Below are 12,415 nucleotides of genomic sequence, written 5' to 3' on the forward strand. Positions count from 1 at the left end.
GAGAATCCAAAACAAAGATTCTTAAGTGGGTACTTATGAATGTTGTTAATGCCAGAGGGACATTATGAACTCCAGAGCCACCTCAGATCTTTGGTGAGGAATGCCCAGGTTGGGTAGGAAGGCTGGTTACTTCTCATGGAGCTGCATGGAAGAGGAGAAACTGCTCATGCTTTTTTGGTAGCCTTTTTACCAGCCATGTTCAAATCAAGTTAGGTAAAAAATATCTGCAGTTCCTAAAACTTTTCTGAAACTGGCACTAAAAATAAGTATTAAAGTGAGTAGCATTTCTTAAGATGGCATAGGCATATCTGTTCTATAATTGTCTTCTCACATCTTCCTAGCTTTCTGAAACAGTCACTCTGGTGTCGGAAATTTACTGTGTTTTTTTTCTGTAAGGAGAACCTTTATCATAAAATAGAAGAAAAACATTATTATTTTTCTGAAAAGAAAGTTGATCTGTTTTTTTGAAGTTTCATTTTCCTACACACAAATATGACTCTGGCATTTCTTACCCATAAACCAGACTCTGGCATGTAAAATCAGCACAGAGCTCTCTGAAATATACCTGTGCTTTTCTAAACTGGATCAATGTTTGGCTGAACAGAAGTACACGTGACTGGAAATTTTTTTTTTTTTGTAACATCTAATAAAAGTTGGTCAGTGAAAGCTTGCTATGAAATACAGTAATTTGCATTTGAGGGTAGATAAAACTTTAAGATATACCTTGACTGAGACCATGCTGCTGTAGAAGTCCATTCTTAAGTCATGGTGTAGTAAGGTAAAATGATAGAAACCAGATTTAAGCCAGAGGACTTTAACATGGTATAAATGAACATGTTCACAGTCACAGCCTTTTAAGTAAGCCAGCTCAGCTTTTTGTATTCCAGGAATAAAGATCCTGAATTTAGCCTTCATAGTAATGCAAAAATTGATGTTTGCCTAAATAAAATGTCCTTCCTTTGCTGTTTGGAGAAATGGCATCCAAACAAACCACTTGTTTTCACTGCAGGAAGGATCACAGCACATGAGTTACCTTGAGACAGCTGGTCTGTGGGAGCTGCTTGTGCCATACTGTTGTCACAGTTAACTGTGACATAGCTTATTCTGCTTACATTGCACAGATGTTTTTGATACATTGCCAGCCTGCTGTAGCTTTGCAAGTCAACTACCATTTACAAAGGAGCTTTGCTTTTCTGATTTCTGGGTCTTTTTATGGCAGATACAGGCTGTCCCTTTCCTCTGTGCATTTGTACCAGGAGAACAAAGAAAAAAAAGGATTTGAAAGTACAAAACAAGTTTCAGAAATCCTGGATTCAAATAAGTAGAGTGGTTCTGGGGGGAGGATTGTGCTGCACACCTGGGATGCACAGTGGCAGCTGAGTTTCATGCTGATGAGATCCTTCACTGGAGGTAAATACTGAGTTCACCCCTCCAACTGCAGAGGCAACACACGACTGTGCAAGTTCTTGGGACTATTAAGAAATGCATGGCCTCTGTCGTCTGGTAACTTGTAGGGCCAGATAGCTACAGGGCAATTGGCAATCTTTTGGTTGTGGCAGTGGAAACATGACCAGTTATTAAAAGGTGTTGTTCCTGTGTCTTAGAAGAGTGGTATGCCTTTGGCAAAATAGTTGGAGTTTTGCATATACCAGTTCCTCAAAAGCTGGTTTTTTCAAAGCAATTTGGAAAGTTTCCCTCTGAAAAGGAGAGATTTAAATTAATGGACAAGGGTGTTCTTCCTCCAAAGTTTTTATCTTTAGGTTATTGCAGAAAGGACTGTGACTACTGTGATTATCATGGCTATCTAGGTCTCCTCTGGACTGGGTGGCATGGCTTCAGTTGAGCTTTTAAGCAGGGGAACTAAAGGAGCTCTTGATTTCATCCCTTCTCTCTGCTAATCTGGAAGGAGTGCTTTGCACACAAGACCCCCACGCAGTTGCTAGTCCCCACAGAGATGTTTTCAATAGAGCAAAGTCTGCTATGGCTGGTGTGACTGCAGCAGAGTGTCACAAGGTTGCGCAGTTTGATGGAAAATGGTTTCTAGCAGTATCTGCCCAGTTATTACCTCTGTTCACTTCAGCAGACCACCACCATGCTGGGCTTGCTGTTTAGTATGTGATCACATCATGGTGCCACAGACAGGAGCAGCAGGGACAGTGCTGGGACAGAGGGATGTCTAGTAGCTGTGCAGTATGGCATGTTTACCTTGACTGAAATCATGAACAGTCTCTGCAGCATGGCTGGCAGTCTTCACATTGACGACAATGTAATAAAACTCTTGGAGAGGAAATGTTCGTCCAGGAGTTGGAGGTGGTCCTAGGCCAGCTTCCTATCACAGGTTTCTAAATGGCACTCTTGTGATGACCAGGTTCTGACCATAGCTGATTTCCCTTGCATATGCTTGTGTTTCTGCACCTGGGCTCCCAGGCTTCCTTTCCAAAATACCTGGGGAACCGATATGTCCACACAACAGTTATGACTCAGTGCAAGCTGAAAGTCAATGTGCTGAAGGTGAAAGTATTCCTGTATCCTTCAAGAATTTCAACAAATTCTCAGTTAACATTTCCCTATGTACGGTAGTTAAATAAACTTGTGGGGTGAACTTACCTACCTTCCTACCAAAAATGGTATCTGGTATTTGTGTGTGTGTACGTGCACTAAGAGTATTCACGAGGAGAGGTAGCACAGTGGTATCACATGCTAGCTGACTACATGGTAACTTCCCCAAAGAGATAGGACCTCGTACCATCTGGAAGAGCATTGGTTTGTCTTGGTGCATCTCAGGGCACATTACAGAGCAGCAGACATGTGATTTATGGTGCAAGACCTTCTGTAATCTTGACCTTACCTCCTGTCATGCCAGCTAAACATCTTGCCCTTTTAGAAAAGAAGTCCTCGTCCATAGTTCATTGCGAACTTAATTGTTGCCTTTCAATACTCAGCTGATATCAGATACAATTGCAGAAACAAAGCTAACATAGATAGGGCTGAGAAGCCCCATTGCACAGAAAATATCAGCAAAAAGCTGTTAAGTAAAAACTTTTCAAATCCCGCACAACTCAAAAAAAACCCACAGAAAAACCTAAATATGAGTTAGTCAAACTATATGAAGTTCATCTAAATCTCATGAGGTATTTACAGGTGAATTAGTTAGGTAGTGAAAAGTTTCATGCTGGAAAGATACAAATGCATAGTCTTAGTGCATGCATTTTCATTTTCCTTTACAAATAATGAAATGGGTCATTTTCCTTAGAAAAGGCTGGTCTTGAAACTTGTTTGACAACTGGAAATACACATGGTTGAACAGAAAGCACAAGGATATCTAGCTTAATTTTTCAAACCTGCACACACCATTAATTATTCTAATTTGTGCAAGCATGCAATGTTGATTGTTGCAGTCACACATACACAAGAGCGTTGTATGTCACACTCCTTCTCTTCCTTTCAGAAGATCTTTCCATGATGTCTGCATGGTCAGTCAGCCACCAGCCATATAACAACTTAAGGCAAAACAAGAACTTTCAGAAATTTCAGCCACAAAGACCACTAGAAATTTGATAACACAGCTTTGCAAAGCAAGTAAATATTAAAATGATGAGCAAGTAATTCCTAAAAATTGCAATGCATCCACTGTGCATTTGCTGCAGTCCTATTTTGAAGAAGTCCTTTCCACGCTTTACGTTCCTGCCCAAAGTGGCATGGCTCCACATGCATAAACCACCCTGACAGATCAGTCCTGAGTGTTCATATGCAACCTGCCACTTAAGTAAGCAGTTTAGCTTTAAAATATCTTATTTTTTCAGAGGTTTTACAAGGCTTGCTTATGATTACTGACTAATCAAGGAGCATCATTGTTGGGTGTATGCACACATTTTTTGTGGAATCAGTACACTAGTTCAGTGGCAGGAGACTTGCACAGGTGCTTTGAAAAGACATGACAACCCCTCCTGCTTCTCTTTATGTATTTGGCTCTGTGGGGCTTCCTTGGGCCGAAGACTGCTCACGGGATAATCTGGGTAAGGAAACATGTATTGCTCGTTTTGAAGACACACTGTGTGTCTTAAGACATCAAAAAATGAAGAAGCACTCATCATATGATTTCTTCCTTTTTGCTGTTGTGCAACAGTCTACAAACCCTGTTTTTTACTCTAAAGATGTGCTTTCAAGTTTGCAAGCTAAGGTAATCAGAAAAGCTGGTTTTACAAGATTTTAAGGGGAATGACGCATAGCTCTTGCAGTTATTCTACTACTAGAGGCAAGTTCCCCGTTAAAAATCAAAGTCTGTCTACTCCTGGTTAGATGTGGACCGAGTCCATGTGTAAATCTTTTTAATACCTCACCTGTGCTGCAACTCTCGGTGTCACAAACAGTGTTTTCCAGTAGATATTACTGGATGCTACGCATAAAAACACTAGCCACGCTGGTGGTGAAATGCCTGACTCTTATCAGGCTTGGGTCCAGAGGCAGGAAAAAGCAGTTTTCAGATATTAAATTATGGGGGAATAAGAAGGACTGTCCTGGAAATATTTCCTGTACTGGTCTAACCGCCATGCCGCTGGGACCCTGCCCAGTGGGAGATGCTGCCTCATAGCCGCCCGGTGCCAGCGGGAGGGAAGTTGCCCTCCTTGCCACGTTTAACAAAACCTGCAGCGTGGCTGCAATGGCAGCGGCTCTCCGGGTAGGAGCTGGCTGCAGCTTCTCCAGGCTAAACAGTCACAGCTCTCTCAGACTTTTCTCATAGGAGAGATGGTCCAGTCCCTTCATCATGTTTGTAGCCCTTCATTGGACTCTCTCCAGTTTGTCAGTGTCTCTCTTGTACTGGGGAGCCTAGAACTAGACACAGGACTTCAGATGCAGCCTCACCAGTGCTGAGTAGAGGGGAGGGATCACATCCTTCAACCTGCTGGCAATGTTTTGCCTAATCCAACCCAGGAGCCTTCTTTGCAGCAAAGACACATTACTGGCTCATGATCAGCTTGGTGCCCACCAAGACACCCAGTCCTTTTCTACCAAGCTGCTTTCCAGCTGGGTGGCCCCTAGTGTATATCATTGCATGGGGTTGCTTTTCCCCAAGTACATGACTTTGCACTTCTCCTTGTTGAAATAAATAATATATTGCTTAAAAAGTTTATAAAATCTGCTTTCTTTTTATCTACCTCAAACTGTTTTGGGGATCCCAGGCAACATTATTTATTTTATTTTCTTAAAAAAAAACTTCTTCCCTGAAGTTTAGAACTAGGATTTTAAGTCAGAAAATCAAGCCATTTGTTCCTTTTTAGTCTTATTTCATCTTAATGACTCCTAGCTACTCTGTAGAAGTATGATGTCACCAGTGGTCACCAGCGATGTTCCTCAGGGTTCAATTCTAGGGCCAGTTCCGTTCAATATATTTATGAATGGTCTGGATGCAGGAGTTGAATGCACCATTAGCAAGTTTGCTTATTTTACTGAACTGGGAGGTGTTGTTGACTCTCTTGAGGGACAAGATGCCTTCCAGAGGGATCTAGATAGATTGGAGCATTGAACTATGATTAATGGGATGAAATTTAACAAGTCCAAATGCTGGATTCTGCACCTGGGATGGAGGAATATTGGGCACTAGTATAAATTGGGAGAGGAGTGGCTGGGGGGGGGGCCCGGCGGAAAGGGTGTGGGGGGGGGGGGCGCGGCCCCCCCCCCCGCCTGTCCGCCCCGGAGGACTTCGTTTGGGATGCGCGGTTTGCTTTTCTCTCCTGCGATCGGCTTACGAAGGAGCGGGGTCACAAGCTGTGTGTCGCAAACAGGCTCGCTTCGGGTTTGGCATCCCACTCCGTGCTCGGGGCTGCGAAGCGCAGGGCGGCTCGCCAGCGCGTTGCCGTGACTGACCGCTGTTCCTGCCTTCCCGGCGGATCTGCCAGCATGAATCTGTGTCTGACCACGCTCTGCCTCTGCGTGGGACTGGCCTTCGGCGCTCCGAGAGTGGACCCCGATCTGGACAGCCACTGGCGGCAGTGGAAGATGTGGCACACCAAGGACTACCATGAGGTGAGCGCCTGGGGGTACGTGCTCAGCTCAGCAAACACTGAGCGCACTCGGCTGGGCCCTGCCAGCTGAGTCATGTCTGCTTTGTTTTAACGCTGGCTATCGTCTGCGCTTGGGAAGAATAATCCCCCTCTTCCTAGGTCCCTTTCCCGTGTTTGTGCATCGACTCAGCTGTACTGTACTCTCTGGTTTTTGTTAACGAGGGTGGCAAAAAGGCTGTCTCTTAAACAGCATTCAGACTTTCCATTTGAGTGGTCTACATTCGCCTGAGTGCACGAGCTGTAACAAAGCACATTATCGTGCAAGTGAACTTTGTTTGAACTGCCTCCCTGAAGTATGTTGTTTTCTGGCCCCTCAGAGAGAGGAAAGCTGGAGGAGAGTGGTGTGGGAGAAGAATCTGAAAATGATTGAACTCCATAATCTGGATCACACATTAGGAAAACACAGCTACAAGTTGGGAATGAATCAGTTTGGTGACATGGTATGTATAGAGGCATGAAACATACAGTTCTAAACAGCAGTGTGTAATAAATGGTGACTGCATATCTTGAATTTTCTTCAGACAACTGAGGAGTTCAGACAGCTGATGAATGGCTATATACACAAGAAGTCAGAAAGGAAGTACAGAGGATCCCAGTTTCTTGAGCCCAGCTTCCTGGAAGCACCACGATCGGTAGACTGGAGAGAGAAAGGATATGTAACTCCAGTTAAAGACCAGGTATTCTCTGATGGTGGATTTTTTAACCGGTTATAGGTTCAGTTTCCTGAATGCTACCTCCACTTCCATTGAGGGAAAAACATTGTGGACTTGTTTAATGAAGCCTAGTGCAAGCTTACTAAATTAAGTGCCATTTTGATGAAATTGCTGTACCCTTTTAGGATTTTTCAGGATTTCTGTACTAAATGTCTAAGAACAGAAAAGGCCGTAGCGTCTCACTTGTACACGCTAGGAGTGTGAAGCTGAAGTTTGTCTTGTAGCTTTTGCATTTTTTCATATTTAGGTCAGTGGTAGGGGAACTATAATTGCCTAATCTGTTCAGATTTGTAATTTGTGATTTCATTTCTTGCTTCAGGGTCAGTGTGGCTCTTGCTGGGCTTTCAGCACAACAGGAGCTCTTGAAGGGCAGCACTTCAGAAAAACTGGCAAACTTGTGTCGCTGAGTGAACAGAATCTGGTGGACTGCTCTCACCCTGAAGGGAATCAAAGCTGCAATGGTGGTCTCATGGACCAGGCTTTCCAGTATGTGCAGGATAATGGGGGAATAGATTCAGAGGAATCCCACCCGTACACTGCAAAGGATGATGAAGACTGTCACTACAAGGCAGAGTACAATGCTGCTAATGACACTGGCTTGATTCAGAGGAATCCTACCCATACACTGCGAAGGTAAGTGTAATAGCTGAACTTGTACTGCAGGTGTCATGTCTTTTGTGTGGACCAGCTATTTGTTGGGAAACTCATACCTAGAAAGGAGAATGTCTAAGTAGTAATCGGTACATCTGGTCTTCCTGTTGCTTTTTTCCTAGGAAAGCTAGAATGACTGCTAGCCCCAGTAGGAATCGCATAGTGTGCTGGTCTTTGAGGTCAAAATCTTACCAGACCAGTTGGAAAAAACAGAGTAAATATTTTTATTCCTCCCTCTGATTGCTGCCCTCGTATCGGATGTCATGCCTTATCTTGGCTGACGCACCAAACCAGGACCCAGCCTTTGTCAACAGTGCTACTTAGTTGTAGGGGTGCAATTCAGCTTCCCGTAACTGAAATACTATGTGGTTGCTACCCATAGACCAGCTAATTTTTGCAGCTGGTGTGATTGGCTTTTTAACAATGGTTGTTGGCAATGCCTTAAGTTATGCAGATAATGGGCAGACTTCTAAAATGCCTCTAATGATCTACCAAAAGTTAAACAAACATGAGGGGACAAAAGAGCAGAAGTAAATTGTGGTATCACTTGAGAGCCCATGGTTTGGACTTTTCAACACTTGAGTTCTGCTCACTATAGAGTATCTTTCCTTGCAGCTTATTTTGTGTGGACTGAATGTGCAATAGCAATGCCATTTGTTATGAGCAACATAGAAGCCTTTGGATTTGGGTTCCTGTTCACCTGCATCCCTGTAATCTCAATTCGTTCCATCTTGGCTCTTCCAGAGATCCCAGTTGGTTATAGGAAGTGCCTAACTTGCTGAGTACAAAAAGTAAGCATCTGAGGTGTTCTGTGTTCATTTAGTTGAGGGGAGGCAACTTAAGTACTAATCTTACCACACAGGTAAGGGAGGGATGTGCTTACTTCAATCTGTTCCAATTTCACATGGCCTGATGTCCAAATTAGTCCTCTCTCCTGACGTAAATAAATGCCTGTGGCACCAACAGTTCAGGCTTCACTGTAAAAAAAAAAAAGATAATGTGAAGAAGCAGCACAAAATACACGAATGCTGTATGTAAGGTCATATAATACAAATTACTAACTTCCAAATTACTCTGTACAGTTTTTCAAACTATGACAGACTGAAATTGTGGATTTTAAGTGCTTGCTCAATGAGCAGTTTCTAGATTGCTTTGTAATTAATGAATACTTGGCTCTCTTCCATTGCCCATTAATGCATTCTGGGCTTCTTTACTCCCTGAAAAGAGATTTGTCCTGCCCACCAAAGAAGGCAGGGTTCCAGGATGTGATGGTCCTTTGCATCCCAGTAAAGCTTTCCTTTTGGGCTCCACTGTCCTTTTGCTTTTTCTGTACCTTTGAGAAACTCAAAAGCATCTTCTGTGTTCTCCCTCTGCTCTTCTCCTTTCAAAGCACTGCTGAAGCAATTGGGTCCTCTTCAGTCCCTTGTTTTCAAGGCAGCAAAGTTGCAGAATGCCTGGTATTCCTGTGCTCACCTGTGTGTTAAGTGGAGAACTATGTAATAACTAGGGCTTTCTTTATTTAGGATGATGAAGACTGTCGCTACAAGGCAGAGTACAATGCTGCTAATGACACTGGCTTTGTTGACATCCCTCAAGGACATGAAAGAGCGCTCATGAAAGCAGTAGCAGCTGTGGGTCCAGTGTCTGTTGCTATTGATGCAGGCCACTCTTCATTCCAGTTCTATCAGTCAGGTGGGGATTTGTTAGGAACTTGCATGCAGATAACTTTTCTGAATACTCGGTATTCATTACCCTTCAGTTCATAGTTGGTTTTTTCACCTGTTGATCTTGTGACGTACATAATCAGGAGTCCTTTTAATTCTAGTCCAGGTTCTCCACACTTTGTACTTCTCTTGTGTATGTGTGTATTTGTCCCTCAGTTTCTGCCGTGATACATTTAATGACTCCTTTCTCTGACTCTCAAGAAGCTGTGCAAGATTTAATTTGAAATACACAAAGCTTCTGGTGAGGGAGAATGGTTTCCTGCAGATGAGCTTGTTCACATGTGAACTTATACCTCCGCAGGTATCTACTATGAACCAGACTGCAGCAGTGAAGACCTGGACCATGGTGTTCTGGTTGTAGGTTATGGCTTTGAGGGGGAAGATGTAGATGGGAAGAAATACTGGATTGTTAAGAACAGGTAAGATCTCTCTCTGTGCCTTGTACCCTTTGGGGGAAGGGGAGAAGGGAAGGTAGTTTGTCACTTGTAGTGGAGGGTGGGGAGACAACAGTAACTAAAATTTGTGTGTGGAAAATCTGGAGACTGTTCCCAGATTGTATTGTATGACAAAAGTTAAACTAGACTGATGGTGCTGGCAGCCTGATAAAGTAGGCCCAAGCAACAAACTCATTCTGCTTTTTCAGTTAATTGAAGGGAGCTCAGTACTGGAACAGCCTGTGAAGCTAGTAGATGTTAAAGTGGCAGAGCAGAGGGGAGCCGGAGGAAACCAGCTTGTGGGGATATAATGGATTTTTTGGAAGCAGAGTGCTGCTCACTTCTGTGAAATGGGTAACACTTGAACTTTAAAGATGAAGTTACCTCCTAGGTTGGAGGGGAAAACAATAAAGTAATGCCAAAGAGCACATCACATGAACTTGTCTCATGTTCTCAGCATTACTGGGGCACCACCCTCAAATGCTGCTTGCAGTCTTGGTCCTCCCTTAAAGTTGGCTAGGAGCAGTGTCTGAGCTTCAGGCACCTGTAATCCAGGATTGCCCATCAAGGTCTCCTCCTAGCGAGAGGATGGCTGCACCCTTATTTCTGTGAGCTGGGGTTCCTCTTCTGTGACATGCATTTAATTGCTGCAGCCAAACTAAAGTGCTTTCCAGCAATCTCGATTGTTCTCTACAAATGTAGAAGACAGCAGTTTTCAATTTAAACACTTATTGGGGGAGAGTAAGTATCTTCTGAATATGAAAACAAATCCTTTACTTCTATTTTCAGCTGGGGTGAGAAGTGGGGTGACAAAGGATATATCTACATGGCCAAGGACAGGAAGAACCACTGTGGAATAGCAACAGCTGCTAGCTATCCACTTGTATAATTTGAAGACTGAACATTTCAGTGCAAGAGGGGATTTAAACTGAATGACCAAACCCATGTTCACACATGTGGTAGATTTGTATCCTTCAAAAGTCAACTTGATTTTTTTAAACTTTTGAAGTATGTTTTTACATGTTGGTGACATGCCACTTGTTTTAAATTAATGTAAATGTTGGTATGTAAACAGCTTGTAATATTGCTGGCTTTTGACTGCTTAATCTAATAGATTCTTTGTATTTTTTCCTTTTTTTAAATTGCAGTGTGCCCAAATGTTTACTTTTTAAATAAACACTTAAATTCCAGTGTGTACAGATGACTTGGCTTTTTGGTCTGTGTTTTTTCCACTTGGAACTTTTATCAAATAGGCATCCTAAATCATACTACCAACTGAAGCCTATATGCTGCCACTTTTCATCAGTTACTAAAATGCAACCCTATCTGGGAATGGCTAACAGCTGTTATAAAATAGTGTAGTATTTGTGACACAACTAATTTAAAATGGGAAGTAGAAAAATGTCTTTATCAACTAAAGCAGAAGTGACTACAAATCTGACCCTTATTCTTTGAAACTACTTGCTCCCCAGAATGTGTCTGTAAGTGAATTTTGGCTGGGTCACAGACTAAGAGGCAATACCATCTCTAGTTCTTTGTACTTCATAACAAAGATCTTCAGTCTTCTCATATCCTGCATGCAGCATCTAAGCTCCACTTAGCTTTAATACATCAGTGTTTTTTTTACGGCACCTCAAAGTACCACACTTCTGTAGTTAGAGCAGTTGTCTCCTTTTGAGCATTATAGGATATAGCAGGAACACCTAAAGCACTGGGTTGTTCAAAGAGAAAGCTTGTTTCTCAAGATACGTAGTGCACCTTCCCCCTACACCAGCTTTGGCTGGGAAAAGAAGTTTGGGATAAGAGGAATGATGTTCTTACGGAAAGTGAAGTTGGACCACTCTGTTAATCCCTGGATACTCAATGGCTGATTGCAATGTAGTGACTTACACTGTACCCTTTACCTCTTCTGAGGGGACTCTTCTCTTCTGCAGGTATCTGTGCTGCTGAAACTTGATTGCTAGCTGTTCTATACTCTTGTTTAGATGTGTTTTGGGTACTGGTAGTTTCTGCAGAGGAGGATGAATTGGTAATACCAAAAACAGCTGAGGGGAAGACTTGCCTTGTTTTTTGGGTGCTGACTCACCCCCTCTTGTATTTGGGCAAGTGGGGAAGGAGGCTAGTTCTGCAGCTTAACTAGCACTGATTCAGAGTTTATGGACCCATGGGTTTTTATGCACAGTATGTTCCCCGAGTCTGATAACCATGCACACAAGGAAACACTTGGACTGCAAGGTATGGAAGCTGAATTTCCTTGTTGTAGATAAAATAAGTCTTAAGCTTGCATTTTATAAACACTTTTTGAAAGAAAAACAAGATGAGGTATCTAGAATAATCGAAACTTAACTACTGTTTAGTTGTCAGTCTGTCCATGTGCTGCTTAGAGGTGAATTCTTTCAACCTGAGTCTCCCTACAACCTTTTTTTTTTAAAGGAAGAGCCTCCCTCATTGCAGTGGCTTTTTAACAAGCCACAAAGCAGAAATACTGGTTAGAATTTAGCTATTAAGCTAACTTGCTAAGCCTGTTATGGAGAACATCCACACTGCTTGGCAGAAGCTATGGAGGAAATTAATATGGAGCTCAACTGGTGGTCCTCTAAAGGCTGATGTTCAGAAGGAAATGGCAGTGGTCTGTACATTGAAAATGGGAGGCAAGATCAAAATGCTGCCAGGGAAGTGACTGCATAAGCTCCTTATGCAGTAGCTGCTTTTCATTCTTGCTGCCCCAGAACTGGGTGTGGACAGAGACCTGTCTCTCTGAACACTTGAATTCTGGAAGCTGACATTACTGTGAGCTTAGTGGCATGTAAGGTGTTACCAGTTTTCTATAT

At 42.8% G+C, this 12,415-nt stretch overlaps 1 protein-coding gene across 1 annotated transcript; it reads left to right on the forward strand.

Annotated features, from left to right (window-relative positions):
* Positions 1 to 5,833: 5,833 nt before the first annotated feature.
* Positions 5,834 to 10,788, forward strand: CTSL (cathepsin L). Its single transcript, XM_009328130.1, has 7 exons — positions 5,834 to 6,024; positions 6,380 to 6,502; positions 6,584 to 6,739; positions 7,095 to 7,343; positions 8,974 to 9,118; positions 9,452 to 9,569; positions 10,374 to 10,788. The coding sequence occupies exons 1-7, from the start codon at positions 5,899 to 5,901 to the stop codon at positions 10,471 to 10,473; spliced, it is 1,017 nt and encodes a 338-aa protein (XP_009326405.1). The 5' UTR covers positions 5,834 to 5,898; the 3' UTR covers positions 10,474 to 10,788.
* The last annotated feature ends 1,627 nt before the right edge of the window (positions 10,789 to 12,415 follow it).

Source organism: Pygoscelis adeliae, unplaced genomic scaffold (assembly GCF_000699105.1).
Source record: "Pygoscelis adeliae isolate BGI_AS28 unplaced genomic scaffold, ASM69910v1 Scaffold45, whole genome shotgun sequence".
Lineage (NCBI taxonomy): Eukaryota > Metazoa > Chordata > Aves > Sphenisciformes > Spheniscidae > Pygoscelis > Pygoscelis adeliae.